The 26,996-nt window shown below is 37.3% G+C and overlaps 1 protein-coding gene and 1 long non-coding RNA gene across 3 annotated transcripts in view; one reads left to right on the top strand and one right to left on the bottom strand.

Moving 5' to 3' along the window:
• Nucleotides 1-7,848: 7,848 nt before the first annotated feature.
• TCIM (transcriptional and immune response regulator) lies at nt 7,849-9,320 on the bottom strand. The gene has a single exon (XM_019649291.1). It carries the CDS (start codon nt 9,100-9,102, stop codon nt 8,782-8,784), a length of 321 nt encoding a protein of 106 aa, XP_019504836.1. The 5' UTR covers nt 9,103-9,320; the 3' UTR covers nt 7,849-8,781.
• Nucleotides 9,321-17,819: 8,499 nt separating this feature from the next.
• LOC109386287 (uncharacterized) overlaps nt 17,820-26,996 on the top strand; it is a 123,276-nt gene continuing 114,099 nt past the window's right edge. For both annotated transcript variants that reach the window (XR_002124769.1, XR_002124768.1), the window contains exons 1-2: nt 17,820-17,896; nt 20,405-20,495. This is a non-coding gene — a long non-coding RNA (uncharacterized LOC109386287). The remainder of the gene's footprint in view (nt 17,897-20,404; nt 20,496-26,996) is intronic.

Raw genomic sequence — 26,996 nt, 5'->3', positions numbered from 1 at the left:
TTCTCTTGGTAAAACTATATATGTATCAAAGTAGACAAATATCAGACTGACATTCAAGAAAAGTACATTCCCCCAAAAGTAATGAAAACACTAATTTACACACACTGCAATTATTAAAATTCAAGAAAAATTATATTCTCCTCAAAATGTGTCCTTTTGGGGGTATGATTTTTAATTAATGACAGAATTAATATGGTAAGAAAAACTGTAGCTAATGCCATAAAATCAAATCCTTCTTAGACTTATGGTAAGAAGAGCCATCAACAGAAGATGCAACTGTAACGTAAGAAACAGCCCCCTACACCTAGTGTTCTTCAAAGTTAATTGTGGAGCTTTGTAAAAATACTCAATACTGGGCCCAATGCCCAGAGAATTCAGGACCATGGGGGAAAAAAGTAAAATTAAATTAAATTAAAAAAAATATATATATATATGTAACTTATATTCATATTTATATATTAAACATTTTAAAATTTTTCAGTTACAGTTGGCATCCAATATTATATTAGTTACATATATTATATATAATATATATTATATTAGTGTATAGCATAGTGGTTAGACATTTATATAACTCATGAAGTAATCCCCCCATAATTCTTCCACCCATCTGACACCATAGATTGTTATTACAATATTATTTACTATGTTCCCTAAGCTATACTTTCCATCCCTGTGACTATTTTGTAACTATCAATTGTACTTCTTAATCCCTTCACCTTTTTCACCCAGCCCCCTCCCATCTCTCTACCGTCAGTTTGTTTTCTGTATCTGTGAGTTTATTTCTGTTTTGTTGCGTTATTTATTTTTTAGATTCCACATATAAGTGACATCATATGGCATTTGGTATATATGAAACACATGGTAACAACAAACCAAAAATCTAGAAGGGATATATTAGAAATAAAGAGAAAGGAATCCAAACACAGCACTTCAGGAAGTCATCAGCCTACAAGAGAAGAGAACAAAAGAATAAGAAAGGAACATAGAACTACACGAGCAATCAAAAAACAGTTTATCAAATGGCAATAACTACATACCTATCAATAATTACTTAGTTTTTTTCTGTTTTGTTTGTTTGTTTATTTTGTTGTTTAGATTCCACATATAAGTGAAATCACACTGCATCTGTCTTTCTCTGTCTGACATTCCACTCAGCACAATAACTTCCAGGTCCTTCCATGCTGCTCAGAAGAACTCATTCCCTTCGATGTCCAAGCGATATTTCATTATATATGTGCATGTGTGTGTATATATATCACCTAATCTTTACCCATTTATTCATCAGTGGACACCAAGGCTGTCTCCACATCTTGGCAATTGTAAACAATGCTGCAATGAACATATGGATGCACACATCCCCTTGAAGTAGCATTTTGAGTTTCTTTGGATTAATACCCAGAAGTTGATCACTGGGTCCTTCTTTGTCTGTTGTTATAGCCTTTGTTTTAGAGTCTATTTTGTCTGGTATAAGTATTGCTACTCTAGCTGGGGTTTTTTTGTTGTTATTTTGTTCCATTTTCATGAAATATCTTTTTCCCATACCTTTACTTTCAGTCTATGTGTGTTCTTATGATCTGAAGTGAGTCTCTTGTAGGCAGCATATGTAAGGGTCTTGTTTTCTTACCTATTCATCCACCCTATCTTTTGATTGAAGTATTTAATTCATATATATTTAAAGTAATTATTGATAGATATGTAGTTCTTGTCATTATATTATTATATTTTTTATCTTTTTTTGTTTGTTTGTTTGTTTGTCTTAAGTCCCTTTAACATTACTTTTAATATTGGCTTAGTGGTAATGAATTTCTTTAGCTTTTTCTTGTCTGGAAAGCTCTTTATCTCTCCTTAAATTTTTATTTTTTATTTTATTTATTTATTTATTTTTAATTTTTATTTTTTTCTCTCCTTAAATTTTAAATGATAGCTTTGATAGGTAGAATAGTCTTGGTTGTAGGTCCTTGCTTTTTATCACTTTGAATATTTTGTGCCAATCCCTTCTGGCCAGCAATGTTTCTGTTGAGAAATCCACTGACAGTCTTATGACAGGTCCCTTGTAGGTAACTAATGTTTTTTCTCTTGTTGCTTTTAAGATTTTTCTCTTTGTCTTTAACCTTTAACATTTTAATTATGATATGTCTTGACGTGGCCCTCTTTGAGTTCATCTTGTTTGGGGACTCTGCACTTCCTGGGCTTGTATGTCTATTTCCTTTGCCAGATTAGGGAAGTTTTCTGTCATTATTTCTTCAAATATGCTTTAACTTCCTTGCTCTTTCTCTTTTCCTGGTACCCCTCTGATGCAAATGCTGTTACACATGATGTTGTCCCAGAGACCTCTTAAACTATCCTTATTTTTTTTTTGAATTCTTTTTCCTTTTTTGCTGTTCTGATTGGGTGTTTTCTGCTACCTTACCTTCTAAGACTCTGATTTGATCCTCCGTTTTATTGAATCTGCTGTTGATTCCCTCTATTGTATTCTTCATTTCAGTTATTGTATTCTTTATTTCTGACAGGTTCTTTTTTATGTTTTCTATCTCTATTTTTATGTTTCCTATGCCTTTGTTGAAGTTCTCCCTGAGATCACTGAGTACCCTTATAACAAGTGTTTTGACCTCTGCATCTAGTAGATTGTTTGTCTCCATTTTGTTTAGTACTTTTTCTGGAACTTTGTTCTATTCTTTGTTTGGCACATGTTTCTTTGTCTCCCATTTTGGCTGCCTCCTTGTGTTTGTTTCTATGTATTAGGTAGGGCTGATATGCCTCCTGGCCTCAGTAGAGTGGCCTTATATAGTAGGTGTTCTATGGCACAATTTCCCTGCTCACCAGAGTTGAGTGCTCCAGGTGTGTTCCTTTTGTGAGTTATGTGTGCTTTCCTGTTGTAGTTGAGCCTGGTTGCTGTTTGTAGGTCAATAAGAGGAATTGACCCTTGACTAATTGGTTTTGAGAAATGGTCATGACTTCAGTGGCAGAGCTGTGGTGCAGGGGCTGACCCTATAGAGCAGGGTTCTTCATTTTAGCAGGGCTCTAGTGGCTGCTCAGTCTTCTCTTTGGGTGTGTCATCCTTGGAGGTGACTGTATGATGTAGTTTTCAGTCCAAAGCTGATCACTGGGCATGCCAGCCCTTGGGTCCCTTGGGAGGGGACCCACTGCAAGCCAAGTTCAGCAGCAGTCTGTGCCCTGCCCGGGGCCACTGGGCATGAGCCACAAAGCAATCCTCAGATGGCCACCTCCCATACCAGGCTTAGAGGTACCTCAAGGGGTGAAGCCACAAACCAAGGCTGGCAGCCTCTAGTGCTGAGCTTAGGCTGCTCAGCCAAAGGTTTGGAACACACAGAAGCCAGATGCTGCTGGTTTGGGTTTTGTGAACCTTTGAAAACTTTTAGGAAAATGTACATTATGAGGCAAGACAGGTTGGACTAATTGAAGCTTGTGTGGGGCTGCAAATTGGCTGGGGCAGGGTCTCAGGAAATCACCAAGGCAGGGGGAACAAAAGGCATTAGCTAGGTTGATGGAGACTTAGATATGGTGATGACACGCATCTGTATGCCAGGAGCGGGGAGGGCTCAACAAACAAACAGTGGCTTCTACTAGCTGCTCCGAAAAGGGAAAGCTGCCCCTCCAGCCCTTGCTCTGCAGCCAGACAACTCAGTTTCTCCCCATACGTCCTTGGTTCCTGTTGAACTGCTGCCCCAGAGCTGGAGCTTAGAGCAAGTGAGTCCATCAGTGAGTAAGTTCATGTGTGTGCCTTTTAAGAAAAGTGCCTGGGACTACAGCTGGCTCTCATCTCACTGAGCCACAAGTTCTGCTAATTTTCACAGTTTGAAATTATGGGGACTTCTCTTCCTGGCACTTGAACCCTGCGCTGGGGAGCCTGGTGTGGAGCTTGGACCCCTCTCTCCTGGGGGTGGGGATCACTGCAGCCAAGATATCCTGCACAATTTTTAATGGTTACATGCAGGTGTGGGACCAGCCTGCTTCACATCTCTGCCCCTCCTACCGTCTCAAGTCAGCTTCTTCTGTATGTCCTTAGTTTAGTTATAGAGCTTTGGTTCAGCTAAACTTCAGGCAATTCTCAATGATGGTTGTTCGGTAGTTTAGTTGTAATTTTGATGTGGTCAAGAGAGGAGATAAGCACAGCATTTTCATACTCTGCCATCCTGACCAGAAATCTCTCAATAATTTCTTGAAATGTAACTGGATGAAATGCTCCAACTAAAAGATGAATGGATAAAGAATGGTGGTACATATATACTCAATGGAATATTACTCAACCATAAAAAAGAATAAAATCTTACCATTTGTGACAACATAGAAGGACCTAGAGGGTATTCTGCTGAGTGAAATAAGTCTAAGAAAGGAATTCATACTTTTTAAAAAACACCACAGGTGATTATGATTCTCACCCACAGTGGATATTTTCTCACTGACTGTGATTACTTAGATATGGAAGAGATAGTCAAAATATTAACAGCTGGCCCTGCCATGAGAACCCACCAGAAAAGAGACAGGCTATTAAAAAACATAGATGGATCTACAGGAAATTATTTTCCTCACAGTCTTCCTTTAGCAACCATTTTAGTGATCAAAAGTTTTAAATTATGCTTTTGTTTTATTGGAGAGAAACTCCTACCATATATGGAATACCAGCTGATCCAGAAGCCCTATCATGTAAGTTGGTATAGTTATTGTTTGCCATTTATGTAGAATATGAGATCAAGAAGAGGTCACAGACATCGTCCAGTCAAATCCATTTTTTCCCCTACCAGATAAAATCCAGAGATAAAAAAGGAATTTGCTTAAGGCAGAGTTAAGAAAAACCCCCAGAACTTCAGACTCAGTCTGGTGGAATTTGCTTAACAGAATGTTGCTGCCCACAGATGACAAAACAAAGGCTCAGGAAAGTGAACTGCTGTGTTCTTTCAAGGACTGTAAATGTTTAGTGTGTGAGCATGTATGTCTTAGCATGTGTGTGTATTATATTCATTTTAAAACATTTTATGGCTCCTCTGACAAGAAGCACAGAGATCCATTCTGACTATGGTGGCCCACAGATATGGGTGCTTACTATATTTTGGTTCCATGAATGAATAAGGTACAAACCTTGATTCTACTCCACAACTCCTCATGTGTGAGAAAAGGAGTTAAGTAAATTATATGCCATTTTGGGAAACCCTTATATAAAGTTTAGAAGGGTAGATGATGAACCCTGAAAGACCACACAATTACTAACCCATGGCTTAATCATTTGCTTATTACTAAGGCTTTCCAAGAGAATATCAAACACATCCTCTGATTACCCTTTAACAGTAGGGGAAAAAAATCAGGCAGTCTTATGTCCTGGGCCCCTTTCTTAGTAATTCCTATTTGTTGGAGACTCCTACAGATAGATACAAATCCTTCTTTTCTGTGGACCAGGGAGGTGAACTAAGGGGCTAAACACGGAGTGAAATTAGATAATGAATCTATAGTTTCTGATCTCCCCCAATGAGCAAAGGGAGTCCCAAAGTGATGGCTGACAACTGGAAGAGAAGTTAGATGTGGTCTTTTGTTCCAAGGTGTTAACCCAGGTGTTATTTTAACTGCAGACTTGAAAGGCTACATCTAAGAAACACTTGACACAATTAAAATGACTAAAACTAAGAAGCTTTCCCCCATGCAATGCAAGTAAATGCCAAATAAATAGACAGGCACAGATCAGATAAAAGTAATTTCTCAGAGGCCATGCCTTCCTGTCAGTTCTGACTTACTGGCATATAAGCAATTATTATTTTAAAAGAAAAAAGAGAAGCTTAGTTTCTCCTAAAGAAGCAGTCTAATCTAGTGGCTGGAAATGAAGGCTTTGAAGCAAGCCTTCCTTGATTTGATTCCTGGCCTCATTGGCTGTGTGTTGTTGGGCATGTTACTTCATCTCTCTGTGATTCGGTTTCTTTACACTATATACATATGCACATGCATGCACACACCTGCTCTTATGTCACAGTGCTATTGAAATGACTTAATGCATAAAGACACTTAGAAAATTGTCTAGTGAACAGTAAATACTCAGTGAAAATTACTATCATCCTAATAATATAAATATTATTAATGAGCTATTTCACCTTTGCTGCTTTTATTTCTATTACAATGAGGTGTCTTGAGATATATTTGGCCAACCCTGTGCCATAGGAGGGTTTCTGAACTGAACTCATTCTACCTGTTCTAATGATACTTACTTTTGCCTCACATTAAATAATAAAAGTATTATGAAAAACCATCCTTGTGTAATCACATTGATTCCAACTTCTGTTCTCCATGAAGGGAAAAGACAGCATGTTTGTGTAAAAATCTCCAGAAGAGTTATTATTCTCCACACTGTTGTGGATCATGTCCCAATTGCTTTTTAATTTGTTTCCCATGTTAAGGCCCTTGCAATCAGAAAATAATGATACTATATTGCAAGAAAACGAAGTTAGTACATGCTAATGTGAAAAGTAAATACGATTCACATTGTATTCTATTGAAAACAGAGTGTATTGTTATGAGTATGCATAATAAATTCAACCTTTGAACTAAGTTCAGCATCTAAGATGTGTTTAAAATCTTCCAGTAGAAAATAAGTTAAACATTTTCATTGGAAGCATGGAATATAATAAATAAACTGGAGGAGTAAGTTGCTAAGTGGCTTATCAGTGTCTTTTGGGGAATCCAGGTAGACAGAGAAAATATGTCACTGAGAGGCCCTATCAGAGGTAGAAAGTTTATTCCTGGCACCTGCCGAAAAAGACTTCAGGTGAGATCATTAAGCAAGCTCAGCTGGCAAGAATGGGAACAGAGGGTCATGGAGCAGAGGACCTCTATACAGCCTTCACTTTGATAATCCCAAAATACCATGGCCAGCTGAGCCTCCCACCTGCCACGTTCCTCCGGCTCTTTTGTTCTTAATTTATTTTAGTGTCATGGATGTCTTTGCAAATCTGATGAAATTATAAATACTCCTTTCAGAAAAATACACACACACACACACACACACACACACACACACACACACAGTTCTGCATATTAATTTGCGGTTTTCATAGATGCTGTCATGTAAAGAGTGCTTTTTTAATAGAGTGGTTTTATATTATCTTCAGTAAACAAATCAATTAACATTTGAAATGGATTTTGCCACTTAATTTCCTTTTCAAAATATTATTTAAAATCCTGACATGTAACTCCCAAAAGATTTTAGATATTCACTTGTTTTATTTTACCGTGATCAGCAGTTTTAAAAACCTTTGTAGATGTTTCTGAAACACTTAATTTCTAGGGAATTTTTATTTCTTTCTCCTAGGAAAGCACAGTAGGCATTGGTAATGCCCTCTTAGAAATATTTTATTGTAATTTTATGAGGAAATAAGCAAAGACTGTAATGTGATTCTCATATTGGTTTATGTTAAACAAACTGATAACCCACAGAGTCTTGATCATAATTCAGACTCTAACCCCAAAATACATTGTTTTGGGAGAAATAAATGTGCAAATGTACATAGCTACTATTGGAACAGAGGAAATTTTTCAAAAATATGGAGAAAAAAGCCTTTCAAAACTCACCCTCAATGGATACATAAACGATAATGTTGATGAGTCAGTGTATAAATTTCAGTGTCTATATCTTATATTTTAAAGTAGGGACAGAGAAACTTCCTGAATATGTAATGTAAGAATTTTTTTGAACAAATTTGGCAATTAATGTAAAGCTAGTCTAAGAGCACCTTTTACTTTTAGAGTAAAATCCTTGGAACGGTATATGATAGTTTATAAAAGTTTATAGTAATAATTTACTATCTTCTTTTTCTTTGACACCAATCATCGCAGACCAAGAGCAACTAAGTGTATAATAATTTATTATGGTTGCATATCATTTGCATGTATAATAAATTATAGATACCATAGCATCTTTATAAACTATTTAGTATATCATATTTACTTCCTAATGCTCACTGCAGTAATAACTGTAAGAAATTTAATTAGATTATACTTTAGCATTAGTTAGGAGATAAAAAAATTATAAAATTTTTTCACAGTACTTTGGATTTCTGAAGGACCCCATTATTCCAACTTCTGTGCAACCAGTTTGAAATGCATAACACCCCTTTAGAAACCAGAAGGTGGCGTGTGGTTTTACTGAGCTGCTGAAGGCACTGCAGCCCCTTCACTTTGTACTTAATACCCATGTGGTACACTTTTCAGGCATTATAATAAATGCAAATAAATAATCAATTACTGATCTCTAAGCATCTTTACCAATAGACAACATTGAAGCTTGGCAACATTTGAACATTCAAATAAAAAAAAATTCGGTAAACAATTGGAGCATGGTATTCTCTCTCCCCGTTTTCCCTCTCCCGCCTCCCTCCCCTTACCCAGTTTGGTTCAGGAAAAAAACAGTTCAGGCTGAAATTTAAGTCCTAGGGCCTGACAGAGACCCTGGCTGGCATTCTTCCTCAGCTATCTGTTTTCTTCAGTTTCAGTTCTCGTTACAGCCATCCAGGCTCTTCTCCTGACACCAGCATCAGTCCTTTCCCGCCGGGAGAGTTTTCAAATCCTTGCTGAAAGCATTTTTCTCCACTGTTACAGCACAGGCGCGAAATTGGCTGGAGTCTTTGTAACCAGTTTGTTCTGTTCCTTTCCAGTCTCCGGTGTCCTGACGGAGGAGAAGCTTGCAAGGCAGCAACACAGTGCTGCATGGTAGGTTCTCACAGACTCACTTGGTCTTTAAATGTCCATTCTTGGATAATGTCCTTATCCATTCTCTTGTCCTCAGTGAACTTTGATGGAATATTTCCGCAGTTTCAGAAACTGGAAAAGCTTGTCTTTCGTCCTCTTCTTCAGGGCCATCAGGGCCCGTGTTTTCTCCTCCAAGTCTTGATCTATGGCAAAAATGATCTTAGCTCTCTCCTCTGCTTTCTTGTCCCCAGAGTTTTTGAAGAGCCTCTGTAGGGATTCTTGGTCAATGTTTTCAAAGATGTTCCCCACAGCTTTCTTACGCGAGGCTGTGTCGAAGTGGTAGCCATGGATGGACGGGCTAACTCGCAGCGACGTGGACATGATGACGGCTTGGTGGCCTGGCTTTGCTTTCATCGATGTGCAGATCTTTGGGAATTCAGCTCCGGGACTTTCCAGAGAGTCTGTAGCAAAATCATTCCGGGACTGCTATTTAAAGTGTGAACAAAAGCTCCAGGCTCAAATTACACTGCTGACATCAGAGTGATCTCAAGGAAGAATAATCACAGGCAGGTTTAACAGTTGAGTTGCCAATATCCTGTTCTTGTGCAAAATGTTACTAAAAGCTGTGTTCAGTGACGGGTCAGGGGTGTGGGGATTTCTATCTACCACATCTGTGGCAATAGGATTATATAGATTTGGGCCCTTCTTTAAAAAGATAGCTGGAACTAGGAAAGTGTAAACATAAGACACAAGCAGTGTGGCTCAAGCTCAAAATCTTTCCAAACTACAACTAAAACAAAGGGTTTGCAAACACAAGAAAAGTTTTCATTTCCAGAGAAGTTATTCACATGTACTCCAAACATTTGACAGCCCACACAAGTGCCCTTTGGACATCTCTCTCCAGGGCAACACCTGAGCTGTTGAGAGATAGCTTAACAAAAAGGATGTCAATTCGGAGGGTGTCTGATTGTAGAATAGGAGCTTAAGCACACAGCCTGAAACTGTGACCTCCAGAGATAAGTGTACAAGTGCTAATCTATAATTACTGAATAAAAGTGTAATTTAGTAATAACAATAGACAATGTCTCCTAGGTTTGTGTATATTATAAACAATAACAGCTTTCAAAAAAGTAGAGGGGAAAAGGTAATCAGGTACTTTATGTACACAGTACTAAAAAACATGAGTTGACTTTTCCTTTAATATTTATGTTGGTATCACCCAGACATAGAGCAACAGCTTATTTGGAAGAATTTTAATTTGTTCTTCCCACCTTTCGCATTATTCAGCCAGTTAGTGTCGTCCCCACTGATATATGGCTCACTTAATTCAACCAAATGACGGATATTAACTTCAAAGGGTCCCAGAAACTTCTTCTCATGGAACTTCTGCCTGGTCCACTTTCTAGTGCTCCAAGAAGCTGGGTTGGTTTTTTCCTCTTATTTAGTTGAGTAGGATCTAGAAAATGCATAAGAGAAAGAGTGTGGGGAAGGCACCACACTAGAAAATTAAGTGAGAGACTCTTCTTATATATTCATTCATTCATTCATTCATTCATTCATTCGTCACTCACTCCCTCATTTATTTAATCAATATTTTTTGAAAGTCTACTTTTGGCTAGAACTTTTCTAGACATTGGAAATATAACAGTAAACCAAACTAAACCAAATAAACAAAAGAAAATAAAACAATCCCTATCTTACCTTAATGAAGTTTACCATTTCCTGGGGAATCGACAATGCAAAAATTTACATTTGTAATATAGATGATATCAGAAAGTAGTAAATGAAGCAGAGTTGTACAGGAGAGGAAAGAAACGGTTGAAATTTGCCTAGGATATTCAGAGGCATCTCTTCTTAGTGTGGCATTGTCCAAAAACCTGAGGCGGTGAGGGAGGAAGCTATGTAGACATCTGATGGAAGGGTGTTGTTGGCAGAGGGAACAGCAAGTACAGAGGCCTAAAGATGAGAGTCTGTGCGGAATGTACGAAGCACAGCCAACAGACCAGTGTGGCTGGAGCAGAGTGGCCAAAGAGTAGTGGGAGGAGGTGCGGTCAGGGTGCGAAGGCAGTGGGAAGAGGGCAGAGGCAGACTGAGTACAAATGTGTAAGCTTTCCTGGCATTCCTGCTTCCACTCTTGCCCTCCATTCTCTACACAGCACCCAGAGCAATATTTTCTAATAAGCAATCTGATCAGACCACCCTTGCTATTACTTTGAGGATAAGCCTCCAAATCTTAACATAACCTTTTTGAGCATGACCTGCTCTGGTCCCTGACTACTTCTTAAGCTTTCTAATTTGCCACTCTTCCTCCATGCCTTTATGCCTTCCAATTCCTTCAATGCACCATGCTCATTCCTGTTGTGGGTCTTGGCACATCTTCTTTCTGGAATGTTCTTTTCTACTTTTTTATCTTAGCTGGGTAACTCTTATTCATTCATAAAATCTCAAATAAAAGCTACTTGCTCAGAGAAGCCTTTTCTGATCCTCCTAGGCTGGATTGGGTCTCCTTGCCAATGTACCCCTTACTATTCCTTAGTAGCCCTTTTACAGTTTTCAAGCATACATTTATTTTTTCAATTACTCATTTAATATCTATCTCCCCAAGGAGAAGGGATCCGATCTATGTTTCTCATTAGTGTGCCTAAAGCTCCTGGATCACTTATATATTTTTATAGTAGTATTAAATTAGAACAATGTACGCAATTCTATTTAATTATCAGAACAACACTAGGAGGTTGGTACTATTGCAATCCTCATGTTCTGATAAAAGATCTAAGACAATGACAATTTACTCCCTGTTAGTGAATGAATAATAGCCCCAAAACATCCATGTTTTGATCCCTGGAACTATCGATATAGGCAGAAAGATACCTTATATTGCAAAAGGGATTTATGGGGCAAAAGGAATTTTGCAGGTGTGAACAAATTAAAACCTTGAGCTGTGGAAATTATCTTGGATTATCTGGGTTGGCCCATGTAATCATAAGAGTCCTTGTAAAACAGAGGGAGGAAGTCAGAGGGGAGAGATGCTAAACTGCTGGCTTTGAAGATGGAGAAAGAGGCTAAGAACCAAGGAATGCAGGCAGCCCAGCCTCTAGGAGCTAGAAAAGGGAAAAACAAAACAAAACAGCTGATTCTTCTGTAGATCCTTTAGAAAGAACATATTACTGCAGACCCATTTAGACTTCTGGCCGCCTGAACTATAAGAAAATAAATTTGTGTGGTTTTAAGACACTAAATTTGTGGCAATTTGTTACACTGGCAACAGGAATCTAACACATTCCGCAAACCCTTCAGCTATAATAAGACAACTTGAACCCAGGGCTACCTGACTCCAAAGCCCATGATTTAAAACTCTACACTGTATCGCTCTCAAATCAACTGCAAATTGTGTCTTAAAAGGCCTGAATACTGTTTCTACATGACATTGAGCAGCTCTCCTTGAGTACTGCCTAAAAGCATTCAGATGAATTTGAGAGATTAAGGAGTTTCCAAATTGTTTAGAGAACAAGACCATCCACAGGGAAACAATGTTGGTTTCTGTTTCCCATGAACACGACATAAGCCTTAAGGCTATGATTTGCTGATGCTCTTTACCAAAGGTAACTCCATATGTGCTTGAAAAGCCTTTAACTGCTGTCACTCTGTTCTTTTCCTTTTTGTATAAATATTTTCAGTGAATGTTGTGAACAACAGGATCTAAAAAAATTGCTACCAAGGATTCACATATTGCATGTGGACAGGATCGTATCAAATGGGCACCCTACAGACATTTTGCTTTCTGCAGTTAGCACATGAGACAAGGAAGGCTGTTTAAAAGAAGCAGCTTCTGGGCTGGTGTATCTTCCTCTGGGCACCAGTTTTCCCGTATTGTTTCATCATACAAAGAGACCGAATATGTATTTGCCAGTAATAGATATGCTTGCTTAGTTTTGCGTCTGATGAAGGATTTGAGAAAACAAAGGGAAATAAGATCACTAACATTTATTAAGTGACTTGTATACCTACTTTTGTTCATTTATGATCTAAATTACTCTTCATAAAAATACTGGAGGTAGATATTATTGACCTCTATTTTCACCACAAATGTGGAATTGAGATAAACAATCTGCCCAAGGTAAGTGGTGAAAATTGAGTTCATTTCCAGGTATTTTTTTATTCCCCAAATCTCTTCTGGGGAGGTTTTCCTGACTTCTGCTGGGTTACTTTCCTCTCCTGTTTGCATCATCAGGACTCTAGGTTTACCTTTTTAAGTGAAAAATTATGACTTATTTTTATTTATATCTTTAAGGCATTAAAGATATAACATTATAGTGGCTGTTGCATAGAATGTATCCTGTGAATACTTATTGAATTGTTACATCAATAAGTGAAAGACAGTAAGCATACAGAATTGACTTCAGTGCTGCCTTTGTGTACCAATTTATCTCCCTGGTAATTTCCTGAATTGGAAGAGTATAGAAGCCAGCAACTATTATAGAAATCTGTACCTAAACTTGAACTGAATTATCCCTGAACATTTTTGTTTTAACAACAAAAATTTCATACTGCATTAAGTTATAAAGTACTCTCACATATATCATCTCATTTAACTTTCACAACATCATTGGTATTTTACAGATGAGAAAAATGAGTATTACAGAAGGTAAATAAGTTTCCCAAAATCTTGAAGCTAATTAAGTGACAGCTGGCCCTGTAATTTTCATTTTCTGATCCTAAATCCTGTGTTTTTTTTCTACCATTGCATAGCCTGTTTATTTTGCTCATTATGTATTTATCTCCTATAGTTTGAAATTTTTACCACTATTATCCTTCATTTTTCTTTGCATGTATTTATTTAGTGATTTATAATTACACTTGCAAAGAAAATTTTGAATGCGTACTATGTGCCAGGTACAATGCTATATGTTTGAGGAATATCTTGGGCAAAATGGACATGGCTCTTGTGTTTGTGGAATGTGAGGTTTAGAGAAGAGAAGAGACTTTAGACAAATAAGTACGCATATAAATATATGAAGAAAATTTTTATAAGTGCCAGAAAATGAAAGGCACCCGATAATATAAAAGAGGAAACAAGGTGAGGCTTCATTTAAAAAGTCATGAAAAGTCTTTCTGAACAAGAAGCATTTACGCTGAGACTTGAGGTAAATATTGAAATTAACCAGGACAAGAATGCAGCAAGGAGCCTTGGATACAGAAGGAAATCTGTGCAAAGGCCCTGAGGTGAGAATGAGTTTGAACAGCAAGAAAACAGACACAAGGACAATGTAGGTGGGAAACAGAAATCAAGCAGAGTAGAGGAAGACCATGCTGGTTTGTTAGGCAGGGGTGAAATGATGCAGTGTTGAAGGCCATGTTAAAGATTTAAATTTTTATTCTAATTGCAGTGGGCAGCCTTAAAGATTCTAAGCATGGAAGGGAAATGGCTGGGGTTTTTAATCTTTATATATTTTTAATTACTTTGGCTGTTGGGCCTCAAAGAGAATAATTATGGTTTCAGATAGCAAGCAGATTATTCTAAATGTATTTTGGAAATAAACTCAAAAGGACTTAGTGATGAATTGGAAAGGGGATGGGGTAAGGGTTAAAGATTGCTCCTAGGTTATGTCTTGGGTTCCTTGGTGGGGAAGGTTGAGATGGGGAAGATGAAAGTGAAGAGAATTTGAGAGAATGATCAAGAGGCAATCTGAAATGCCTGGGAAACAGCCAAGAAGATAGTATGAATCCAGAGCTCAGAGAAGTCTGAAATGTAATTGCAATTCTTTATCCTTTCTCAGTAATAATTGGCAAGAAATCAACATTGACTGCAGCTTTCCCTACCCAACTTACACACAAATCCAGAATGCAGAACAATGCCTGGCACAAAGTAGACTTTAAATAAATAGTTTTAGAATTATTTTATATAAGAAAAATACTGAAGCCTAGAGAAGGCTAAGGAACATACAAAGATGAAACAGATGGTCAGTGGCCATATTGTTTCTTTAAATCTGATATTGAAATCTCCATTTTTCTATACTTAACAACTGAAATGGCAATCATTCTTTTCAGTAATTGTTTTGAAGATTTTATTATGTCCATATTTATATATAAATCCCATTCTAGATTTCCTTTTCTTCTATATTCATGGTTAATCTCTTTAAAACTAATCAGCAAATATTTTTCTTTCAGTAAATTTTATTGAATGAATTTGCAATCTTTAATTATTACTGATGAGAAAGAATGGCAGTTTTACTAGAAGCTTTGAGTCTGACATTTATTTATTTATTTATTAGTTCCAGGTGTACAAAACAACGTAATAGTTAGACATTTACACCCCTCGCAAAGTGATAACCCCTTCCCCCATCTGACATTTATTTTTGATTGTAGAGAACTAATTACAAAACTCTGGAGCAATACAGATTAAAAAAAAATTTTAGGAAATGCATTTTATCAAAATATGGGGAAAATCTACAACTTTATTGAAAAGAATTATAGCCAAGACCATTTTTTTAAAAGTGCTTCTTTTTAAATCATGCTTTTGCATGTGAAATGAAACAGCTGTCTTTGCTTAAACCATCAGTCTGTATTTGCAATGTTTCCTAAAAAAGAAACTGAAGATAAGCTTTTCTTTTTTTAAATTTTAATTAGCTGTTCAGATTCAGATATTGAGCCCCCGGTATTTATAGCTTCTTTAAAAAGAAAACAATTGTGAACATAAACTAACATGTTTTTCTCAGGAAGTAAGCATGAGCTATTTATATGTATTTATAGTAGCACATGTGTTTCTATAATATAACCTATGACTAAAGCCAAAATAAGTCTTCATGAACCATCTCCTCCCACTCCCAGCTCCCACCCACTCAGTGCATGCTTCTGACTGAGAGTTGTGACGTTGGCATACTGCAGCCATTCTCAAAGTAGAACTACTAAGAGAAAGAGGGTCTTCTTGCATGGGTTTCCCAGATTGTGTAAGCGGTGTTGCAAATGATGTGCATGGCCACTCCTAAAGCTCCTTCTCTATTTTCTTTTTCTGAGCAGGGTACATTCACATCTGGCTCATCTCTCTGAAGACCAATCTAACTCTTTATGACTTTCCAAAAACTATATGCAGCTCAGACTTCTGAGGGACATAGAGAACTCTGGTCAGTGAAGGTTCTCGAAGCCACTGAGGGTCAATGAGAGCCTTGGAATTCTTTACAAGGTGATGCAAACACTTAGCAGGGACACCATATCTCAGTTTAAATATTAATTGAAGGATTAGTATGTCCATGAAAAATTAGGCTTGTCTGAAAAGTGTGTATGGGGTAGAAATAAAGACAATGTAGTATGGAAGCTCCAGGAAGATAGATTTTGGCTCGGTACAATGCAAGGCATTTATTCAACGAGTAAATAAGCAGTGAGAATATTCAAGTACAATCAAGATGGCCACTTAGAAGATATATTGCAGAGGCATGTAAGTAGGGGAAATAGACCAGAGTTTATTTTTATTATTTTATTTTATTTGTATTTTGTCTTTGGTCACCAAGTTACATATAAAAGTGTGTAACATTTTTGTTTCAGTTATTATACATAAAACATATGTGTCATATATATAAATAATGTCTTTTTTAAAAAGACAGTTAAACTTACTAGCTTTATGCACTGTTTTCCATCATATCCTCTCGTCTTTTAAAAATGGCTGGTCGCAACCCATTAAATGATTTCATAATTCACTAGTGAGTCACAACTTACACTTTCAAAACCACTGAACTACACAATTTTAATGATTGTTCCACTGCTGAGCAGAGGAGATAGTCATCCTTTTGTTTACTAAACTTTTATAGAGCTAGTTGTTGCTTTGTTGCTGTTGCTCTTGTTTTTGGTAATTGTGTATAAGAAAGACTTTCAACATAGTCACCCTGGAATGATAAACAACCCAGTGCTGCTGCCGTCACTATAATCATTTTGGAAATTACTTTTTTTTAAATGTCTCCGGAACTGGATTGTAGACCCACATAAAACTATCTCAGTTGTTTAGACCAGGCAGACATTTATTCATTCATTCCTTTGATCCTTTATTCAATAAAAATAATTTTATTTTGAAAGCCTCACATCCATTTTGCTGTGTCCTCAAGAAACAAGTACTATATATGCTTATTAGCCATTTGCCACTCCCCCAAACATCCCAAATTGTTCCCTCATGCATTTATATAGAGCAAATGAGATAGGAGATGGAGGACCAAGGTAGTAAGAAGGAAGCCATGATAGAGGGCATGATGGTGACATTGGGTTTGGGGTGGAGGTCATGAATAGCCTTGGGCAAAAGGTGACAAAGTAGATCTAAACAGACACTCAACAGGTACCTGTTCCTGAATGTATGGGATGAAATACTGGCCTTCAGCTAATTTACTATTTGTTGATACATGAATATGAGAATCCCTAAAATTTTGGGGAAATGGCACAACTGCTATAAAATCTAAGCTTGTATGTCTATAGATAAACCTGCTTTTCTACTCAAGCATGTCACACCTGTTTTTAGACATCCTGAGAAGAAGAGGAAAGTAGCATTTAGCAAACTCGTGTGTTTCAGGATCATTCAGAGATGAGAATTCAATCAGAATTTATGGATTTTATGTCTCAAATGAAGAGGAAATGGATCATGGTCCCTAAACCTTGTCTGTTTTTGTTTTAAACATTGATCAGTTGGTCAATGGTTATTGAAAAATACTGACTAAATGATTACTGAACCCCTTAGAGTAGATTAACTTTCCTATAATTTTATTTTTAAATAAACTTACTATATTATCCTTTTTTCTTTCAAGGTATAGTATTCTACACATGCTCTCAAATCTTGTTAAATAATCTAGTTAATTATGTTCTTAGTTTTACTGTGCATTAAATAATTCTTCTAGTGATAAAAAATGGATTCAGTTGAAATGTTGGCAGAGCCAGGGCATCTGTCCTATCCTACAGGTTTTATGACCAGAATGGTACCACCATATTTATTTAACAGATTAGACTCAGAAAGGTGAGGACATTTTCTGAGGGCCGTAAGCTTTTTTTCAGGTGGTTGAGCAAGGGTTAAAGCAAGCCAATGGCTGCTCTCCTGCAACTGTGGGTGGCGGGCAAAGTTTGTCTGGAGTGTCTCAGACTCTTCCTTTTGTTTCTTCCCAGGTAACAAATGCCTTCAGTTCCATTCAAACTTACTTTCCAACAGGATTGAGAAGCAGCACTTTTCACTTTAAGGCAGGTGAGAACAACTTTCTGTGGTACCTTTTAGAGACCGTATTTGCTTTTAAGCCGCATTTCTCTCCTGGCCCAAGGCGGACTTTCAGCTTCCTGCAGCGAATGAAAACACACAGCCCGCTCTCCTTCCTGGACATAATTTCTACTCAAGTTGCTTAATTATTGATCTTTACAGGATTATGCGCCTGACCAAGGGTAGTTATTAATAAATCACGAAGTACACGTTGAGGGCATATGAAGTGTCTAGCATGATGCCCACTTGGTTTTGACTTTCAAAAGCAATGTGCATAGCCCGATGGTGAGTTAGGCTCACTTGACCTCTGGTGGTTCTCGGTCTCCAGTTCCCAGCTCATTTCCAGCGTTCTGTTTGTCTAACCTTAAAGTCACTGCAGAACGCCGAGTTCCTGGATGTTCCTTCGGTCCAATCAGGCTCCGTGTCCCAGAGTGTACTGCAGTTCTTGGCATGTTTGTTCACCCCGGCTCCCAATCCAGAAGGAAGTAGGGAAGCACAGCCAGGGGCTGCACCCTGAGCAGCTGCGAGGTTAACCGCTCACTGGCCCTTCCTGCTTCTCAGTGAGCCCCAAATCCCTGGGGCTGGAGCAGGGGTTCAGGCTGTGCAAAGAAACGGAATCTGGCTGTTCTGGTGTCCTCACCTTCCTTCCTCTTTGTACTCCTGGCAGGAAGTCACTGATATAAGATGACACTTTAAAAAAAAAAAGAAGGGAATAATAGAATGCTGCCTAAACCTCAAGCATAGTTCACAGTTTTCTACTTGTTTAGAAGCCAGTAAAACTATGAAAGATGACATCAGGTCATACCATCTATTTAGAAGGCATTTTGAGAATGGCCTTGTTATTGAACACCTTACACACACATGCACACACACACACACACACACACACTACCACAATTATTGGGTTTTAGAGATGAGAGGAGTTGCAGTCTTTTAGAAAAGAGATGTGGAATAAGGCAGAGTACTGGGCTGCAGGGCTAAATCCATCCTCTCTCTGCAAGTCTGCTATTGTTTCTCTGAAGCCTCCGTGGCTGCAGTGGACCTGTCGGGGCCCAGGGCAGGCTGCCCCAAGATTTCCCACAGTGTCATATTGATTTTTTTTGGAATTAAAACCACTGGAGAAGCAGCAGAAGCGGATGGAGCTCTCTGACTCTCCTCTGTCTCTCTAAATGCAGGAAATAACTCTCCATGTGATAGGTGCCCTTATTACAAGAGTTAAAAAAAAAAAATCCAGAGTCGAAAAAGCCTGTATAAACAAACCTTGTAGCACTTTACCAATTTACTACCTAAGCCCAAACCTGGCTTAGATTTCTTTCTAACGATCACTAACTTTGTCTTGTACATTCTTCACAAATGTTATATATATATATATATATATATATATATATATATATATATTATAAAAAGGTGCCTGATTTGATTATTTCTGTGAGCCTCATTTTGCGACCTGAGCATCATATTGTGATTCTCCTGTGCACATGTATTAAATTGTTTTTTCTCCCGTTAATCTAGTTTTGTGTTTATTTTATTACTATGTTTTATATTTTTTAAGTTGTTGTTGTTTGATTATGTTTTCTTCAACTTGTATGTTAGAAAGAATATCCTCACCATGAAATGATTCAGGACATTTCTATTGAACACCTACTGCATAGCAGACCCTGGTCTAGATACTGGAGCTGTAACAATGATAGAGACCCTCACTGAGTTTACAACCTGGTGATGCTAAATTCACAATAAACAACATAAACAGCAAGCTAAGTAAACATATTATTATTTTGTGATAAGTTCAAAATTCTGCTGACAAACACACATACTACTTCATTTTAGCTTCTCTTTCCCGCTATTGAAACCTTATTTGAGACTAAAATAAATTAATTGGCATTTTCAAATTTCTGCCGAGAAATCTCCTTGGCCAAACTCTACTTCCTTAGGTATATTTTCTATTTTCCATGTACTGTAGATTATCGTGTTGTCAAAATTTCTGCCATTTTGTAGCACAAGTTTCTTATTCTGCAGCATCCAACAACTTTTTCACTGTCTCTAGGGCTTATAGTCACCAAGGACATTGTAGATTTTGCCCACTACATAGTCTGAAAGAGAATACCACATGTTTTAGCTTTACCTTTTGACAGCACACCAATTCCAAGCACCTCTTTTGGTATCAGGTAAGGTTTGATTAGGCAAACAAAACTAAAAATGATATGGAGTAAGGAATGCATTATAGAAATTAGACCTTATTCATTTATGGGAGCTGGTGAAGAAGTCAATGGAAGACAATTTACTCTGACTCTGGTGTTGGGAATGAAGTTCCTGCAGAACCGTAAGACCAACAGTCAGGAAGAAAAACTAGAAGTGAACTGGGGAAGAGTGAATATGAACTGAAACATTTTGGGGGACAAGTTGGAACACACAAGAATAAACTGCAACCCATATCTTCCTCTAGTTCTGACTTTGATGACAGCAGTGACCTGCAATTGGAACTTGTGTCCTTTTCCACAGAGCTACACATGTGAGGACTCGAGAAGCTGAAAACCAAGATCCTATGGAAGCTGGAGGAGCTGCAGGCCCAGCTGCTGCCCATGCCCACAAGGTACGTCAGCAGACAGAAGTCACAGTGTGAGATGCCATGCACCTGACACCCAGCACCTTTAGAGTGTGATGGCCACTGTATCTTTCCTACTTTCCAGACAACAACAACAACAAAAATGCCTAAACACAAGGTGATTGTGCTCTGAAGGCAACAGGAGGAGTCACATTGATTTAAATCTGATTTCTGTAATCATGGTTCACACAACGCATGTTTTATTATGGGACCAAAGTCGAAGAGGAAATGGCATCTCTTAACGCCATGGTTTTCTCTCCATTAATAGTATAACGAAGGATTTGCATTTTATGGATTTTTCAACTTTTGTTTTGGTTAGCAAGCTCGGGGTTAAATTGTGCTGTTCAGTTTTCTTTATTATCTTTGGTCAGTGTTTCCTAGCTTAATAATGATTTTCCCTGCATCATTGCTTTTTGAAAATTTTTATCATTATTTTAAATTGTTTTTTTTAGCTGAGCCATCCTGCCACCTGTTGGCAGCTTAGCTCAAGCCAGGCATCGAACCACTGTCGCTCAGAGCTCAACCTCTTGAGCGAGCTCTTAACCAACTGAGCCACTCGGCCGGCCCTTAATTTTTTTAAAATATTTAATTGTGTAGTCCATCTCAAATAACTTCTGAAAGTAGGTTGAGTGTAAATATAATGTGTTTGTGGTAGTTGTCCAGCTGCTGCCAGGCTTTTTATTTTCTCTCTCTCCCTATCTATATCTAGTTGACTCCCTTTCTCACGCTCTCTCTCACTGTCTGTCTGTCTGTGTCTCTGTCTCTGTCTCTCCCGTGAAAATCTTAGTTCTTAGAATTGAGGAGAAAATCATGGATTAAATGCAGGTGTTCTCAGATGATTTTTCAAGGGAACAAGGTCTAAGGGCTCATTTTCATTTAACTTTAACATACAATGAGGAAGATAGTGGAAAACTCTCGGAAAAAATAAGATATTCAGTGAACAGCATAAGACAAAGGCCTCCGTTTTTGCCAACCAGTCTTCAGCTTTTCCTTACCTTATACAAGTGTAAGTTAATCACATTATGCAAAACCAGGAAGAAAAAAATATGATGAATTTTAGATTTTCATTGAGAATTAATAGTCTGATACTTTCCATAAATTCAGTGCCATCTCTTGAGTTCCTAATAGTGCAGCACATGACGAGATAAATTGCTCGTGACTTTCAGCAAATTACAGAGTTTTACCAATCTTAGAAGCAAAGCTGAAACTTGTGACATTTTGAAAGTGTTCACACGGCAACATGAAAGAACACCCAATTAAAGTTGAAGAAAATGACAACCATGAACCTACACACAGTTCATGTTTCACGTATGCAAACACACCCCCAACACACTCTTTTGTCATTTTGCACACATTTCTGCCTTACGTGCATCTAGCTTCCTCTAGCCAAGAAGCAGTAATGTAAAAGTGGGTCAACAATAAGCACACACCACTGTCTCTCTCCCCATCTCTCCCTCTCTCTCTCTCCCTCTCTCCCTCCCTCTCTCCCTCTCCCTCTCCCTCTCTCTCTCTCTCTCTCTCTCTCTCTCTCNCTAATATTCATTGTAGGATTGTGAGGTAGACATTTTTGTCCTTTATTTCAGATATTCTCAGGCATGTGGGAAAGTAGTATATGTTCGCTGGCAATATTTTATAAAATAATTTAACTAGGAAAAAAATTGTGGAAGATTACCTAGACTGTGGTGCCTTGCTTTGCAAAACATCCTTTCTTGACATCTCAGATCAATTTGTGAGCCAGGAGTGTTTTTAATAAGTAATTATTATCTTCTAAAAAGAGTCTTTAATCATTTACAGGAAATTTTAGAGTTCAATGAATGCAAAATCAAAACCATTGCCAACTTTTGAAATAATCTTAGAATGTCTAGCGTTAAATGTTTACCATATTTTTATCTGTCTGGCTTTCCAAAGCTAAGAAAATTTCCAGGTTTCTCTCAGTTATCACAATAATGTAGAATGTTTATAAAAACCTAAGCAGAGTAAAGTTTGGCATTATATTTGGTTTCTAAACAGAAAGGTCCCCAGTACATATGTGCATAAAGTCTCCTTGAGATTGACCTAGCAATGGAGAATAGTTTCAAGGATAAAAACAGAAAAATGTTTATTATACTCATTCCTCACTGAGAATATAAATGAGTAATGATATTATTATTAGACCCCTTTGATTTGGATTTTTTTTCTCCAACAACTCACATTTACTACTGTTTAGTTTCATTTTAAAGTCAATGTGAATTCAGATGTGAGGAATTCAGATGCTTTATTCATGTGAAATTTTTGCAGTGATTTATATACAAACTCCTCAGGCAAAAAGTAAGATGAAAGCACTTTATTTCCCACTTAGAATTCTTTTCCATAGTTCAAAAGTAAAATTCTTTCTTACTACAGTTATTGAATTTAAAGCCACTTCAAATCCTTGAAAAAAATCATCAAAGAGGTACTCTCCGCTTGGACTCTGTTCCATCCTCCTGTAGAAGTTGCTTAGACAGTAGGTTTGGAGTCTCAGAGGCAAAAGGGGATATAAGAAACTAACCAAGATGACTAGAACAAGAGGCACGTAGTAGATAGTTTAAGTTGATTTCTGTGGTGGGTTAAAAGGTAGGAACAATTGGACAGAATTGGATTTTGGAGAACTTTAAAAACTAACATTTTTTTTTAAATGATAAAAAGTTAACTTTTTCACGTATCAATAGTAAATCATTAATATGTTCTTGAGAAGTGAAATAATCCAATACATGTAGTGCTTCAGAGAGTAACTCTGATAGCAGTTCACCAATTGAATTATGTGTTGTAGAGAGGACACATTTAGAGTAACCCACAACTGCAACAACATAGGCCTGTGTAATTAGGAGGAGGAATGGACATGGAGATAAGTTTGAAAGGTAATTCAGAATTTCAACAAAAAGATGAAGACTTTGATAGGAATATGCACATATAAGGAGATAGAAGAATAGGGAATAATTGCAAAGCTTCCAGCACCTAAGATTGAGAAGATAGTGGACAGATCAAGACCACTGGGAATGTGTTTATCATTTGCATTTAGATTTGAGTGAGGAATACCAGTTTGATTGGGGCCTGTGGAGTTTATGATGACCATGGGACATCCAACTAGAAGTATTGAACAAGTAGTGTGAATTGTATAGTAGTGAACTATCTAAGAATAGTGATGGTGGCTAATTCTCTGAGGGACTTAGACTGAGAGAGAATAGCAGAGGGAGCAAGAAAGATTTTTAGTGGAAAAAAAAAATGTGCCATGAAAACCAAGTGAAGGAATAGGAAGAGAAGTGGGAGGAGAAACAGAACAATGTGATGCTATGGAACCAGAAATAAAAGAGTTTTAGGAAACAGATGGATACTAGAGTCAAACTTTTCACCTATGTCAAGGACATGAAATTTGAGAATAAGTTACCTTGGATGAAGCAGTTGAGTTCCATGGAGTGGTTAGGATGAAAGTCAGAACATAGCAGTTGGGAGTAGAGTAGAAGACATCTACATGAAGGTGCTGACTATAGATCACAGTAAGAAGTAAGCATGGATGAGAAGAAACTAGAATTTATGAAGTAGGTTGCAAATACAGAAATAGCAGGGTCAACTGAAAGGGTTTATTTTAGGACTTGGGATCTTGGGGGGCATGGAAAACCTGTTGAATCTGTGGTGGAGGCTATACATTTTGATTTACAGTCTTGTAAGGTGGCATGATGAGCCTGATAATGGCTCCAATGCTGTCACCTGATTTCTGGTTTTATGTTCATGGCTTAAAATGATGAGTTTCAAAAATCAGCTCACATTAATAAGAGAGAAAGAAGAAATGCTAAAATACTCTTTGTAGTCAACTTCATTGTAAAGGACAGCCTCANTCTCTCTCTCTCTCTCTCTCTCTCTCTCTCTCTCTCTCTCTCTCTCTCTCTCTCTCTCTCTCTCTCTCACCTTTACATACAGTTTATTTTTTTGTTTAGTATATTATTGCTTATTTCTTCAGGTTCAATGAGCTAACTTTCCAATCTCATAAAATTTAATGGATTTAATCTTTTTTATTGGGTACCTTGGTTATTTTTTGTGTGTGTGGCACTGCTCCTGAGTGAAATTTGACTCTCATCTGTCATTTTGAGAGTAATCTGTTATTATGAAATCTTCCAGTATCTCTTTGTTGGGTCTTGTGGATGTTGTTCAGGGTTATCTGTCAAAGCTTCTGGCATGCAAAGTAATAGCCAGTAGGTTCAACTACAATAATTTTCAATAATTTTCTTTATCACTACACAAAATTTTATTCAAGGACTTTAAATGTAAAACACAGTCATCTGAGTAATAACCGGATGGAATCACAGGATATAACTTTTCTCAATGTAGAAAAGAAATGGTGATTTCATTCTTAATTTAGAGAATGTTTAGGCTGTATGTGACCTTTTAGTTTCCAAAATTTGAATTTCCGTGTCCTCTTTATAATTTGCATAAAATTTATATATTGCAGAGTCTTGTTCTCACATCAAAGTAAGTTTTAAGATTAAAAGGTTTCATCGTCATTAAGTCTCTCTCACCGACATGATATGAATTGCCAATGCTAAGACAAAGTGGGTTTCAGCTCAGGAAAAAGGATCTGGGAAACACAGACAAGAATGACTTTTTCATTCTGAAAAAAAGTACAGCTTGTCCTATTTCAAACTTTTTAATATACTTTTTTATCTTCTTGAATCAGAGGAGCAATTTCTCTGTGGTAGTTCACCATGAGGGGTCTGATCTGATTTTGATTTCACCCATCAGGAAGTGCCACTGAGTTTCAATAACTAGAGTTTTATTGGGTTTCATTATGTAGGCAACATTGATTGAATTATTGGCCATGTGATTCAACTCAATCTCTATTCCCTCCCCAGAAGTCTGGAGGTTGGGCTGATCTCACGTGGCTCAAAGCCACAATCCTCTAATCATAAGGTTGATCTTTCCAGAATGGCCAGCCTCCATATTGAAACTATCTACAGCTTCCCCACCGTCACTTCATTAGCATAATCTCACCTATGGCCCCAGGGGTTAATTACAAATAACAAAGACGCTCAACTTTGAAAATTTCAAGAATTTAGGGTCTCCTCCAGGAACCAGGGACAAAGACCAGTCAAATTCTTTGTTATACAACAGCTTTCAATAAATTTAGCTACATTTATTAATATTATTACAGCATTGAATGTCATAATAGCTTTGTGAGGCAAGGAGAGTTTTTCATATAAATTTTCACAGTATGATGTTTAGAGATGACAAAAGAGTGCAGATGTGAGGGTGTTTTCAGTTCAAGGTAAAACTTCTGAGACTCTGAGTAACTAAACAATTTAAGAAAGTAAAGAAGATAGCTAGGCACTTACCGTATTTTCAATTTTCAGATTTGTAAGCAAAAGAATAAAAGGGCTAACTATAACATATTTCTATAAATTAAGTCAAATTTTAAAATGTGTACATGAATTCTGTGCTAATTATATATAACAACTATTTAAAAAATGACATCTTTGGGAAAGCTTATTAACTCACTTTTAGAAGAAAAAATAGAAATGGAACGTAAGCGAGAGCCTCCAAAATACAAGATACAGATGTTGGGCATATGTTGTTTACAACCATTATCATTGGTGACAACCAAAGAAAATGAACTCCTGTCAAAATGTCTTGAATTTCACAGCATCACTGTAGGTTTGATTTACCTTATATTCCCTCCAGAGAAGCAATAACAGACTTAAAAGATTACATTAGCATTTTTATCCCTTTGTCACAGTGGGTTAGATGATGGCTTTGCATCCTATTAAACAAAAATTAAGATATTTGAAAAGTGTTTTGCTACAATTATAAGATGTAAGGAGTCTTATGGTTCACTTATTTACCCCAGCTGGAGTCTGACTCTGCAGGTGAGAGATGCAATAAATGGAACCTGCTTCACCATAGAATGGTACAAAGGGGAAGGGAACTTAATTTAATAGGCTTTTGAGAAGGAATCTGAAGAGAGTATCTTTTCTGGCCTCCTTCCTTTAGACAGTTAGACAATTCAGTAACATTTTACATTTGAGACAATGAAGGTCAAAAAATACGTAATTGGATCAAGGCTTTATGGTAGATCTTATTTAAATAAGAATGCTACAAAACAACATAAGCCCCAAAGTCCATGAGTTTATGTGAAAATATACAAGGTCAGACAATTTAGCTCATGAACTGATCCTAGAAAAAGTGCTACATACCTCATTGCTGAATATCACTAGTCACATTCAAAGTATTCCCCTTGGGAAGCTATGTACTGATGCCAGTGCCTAGTCCACCCTTCAGAGCAATTTTGGAACTCTTCTGGAATGGCCGTCACAGTTGTCGTTCTATTACCCTTGATGTCCTGAATGTCATCAAAATGTCTTCCTTTCAATATTTCCTTCATCTTCAGGTAAAGGAAGAAGTCATTGGGGGCCAGATCAGGTGAGTAGAGAGGGTGTTCCAATACAGTTTCAGTGATCCTACCTATGAAAATACGGCACAGAC

This window comes from Hipposideros armiger, unplaced genomic scaffold (assembly GCF_001890085.2).
Source record: "Hipposideros armiger isolate ML-2016 unplaced genomic scaffold, ASM189008v1 scaffold_131, whole genome shotgun sequence".
Classification (NCBI taxonomy): Eukaryota; Metazoa; Chordata; class Mammalia; order Chiroptera; family Hipposideridae; genus Hipposideros; species Hipposideros armiger.
The sequence above is the reverse complement of the archived record's forward strand: the minus strand, read 5'-3'. Positions and strand labels throughout refer to the sequence as shown.

What these genes read in the sequence shown, in the direction of transcription:
- TCIM (XM_019649291.1), bottom strand. Translation starts at nt 9,102, where the DNA reads ATGAAAGCAAAGCCAGGCCACCAAGCCGTCATCATGTCCACGTCGCTG.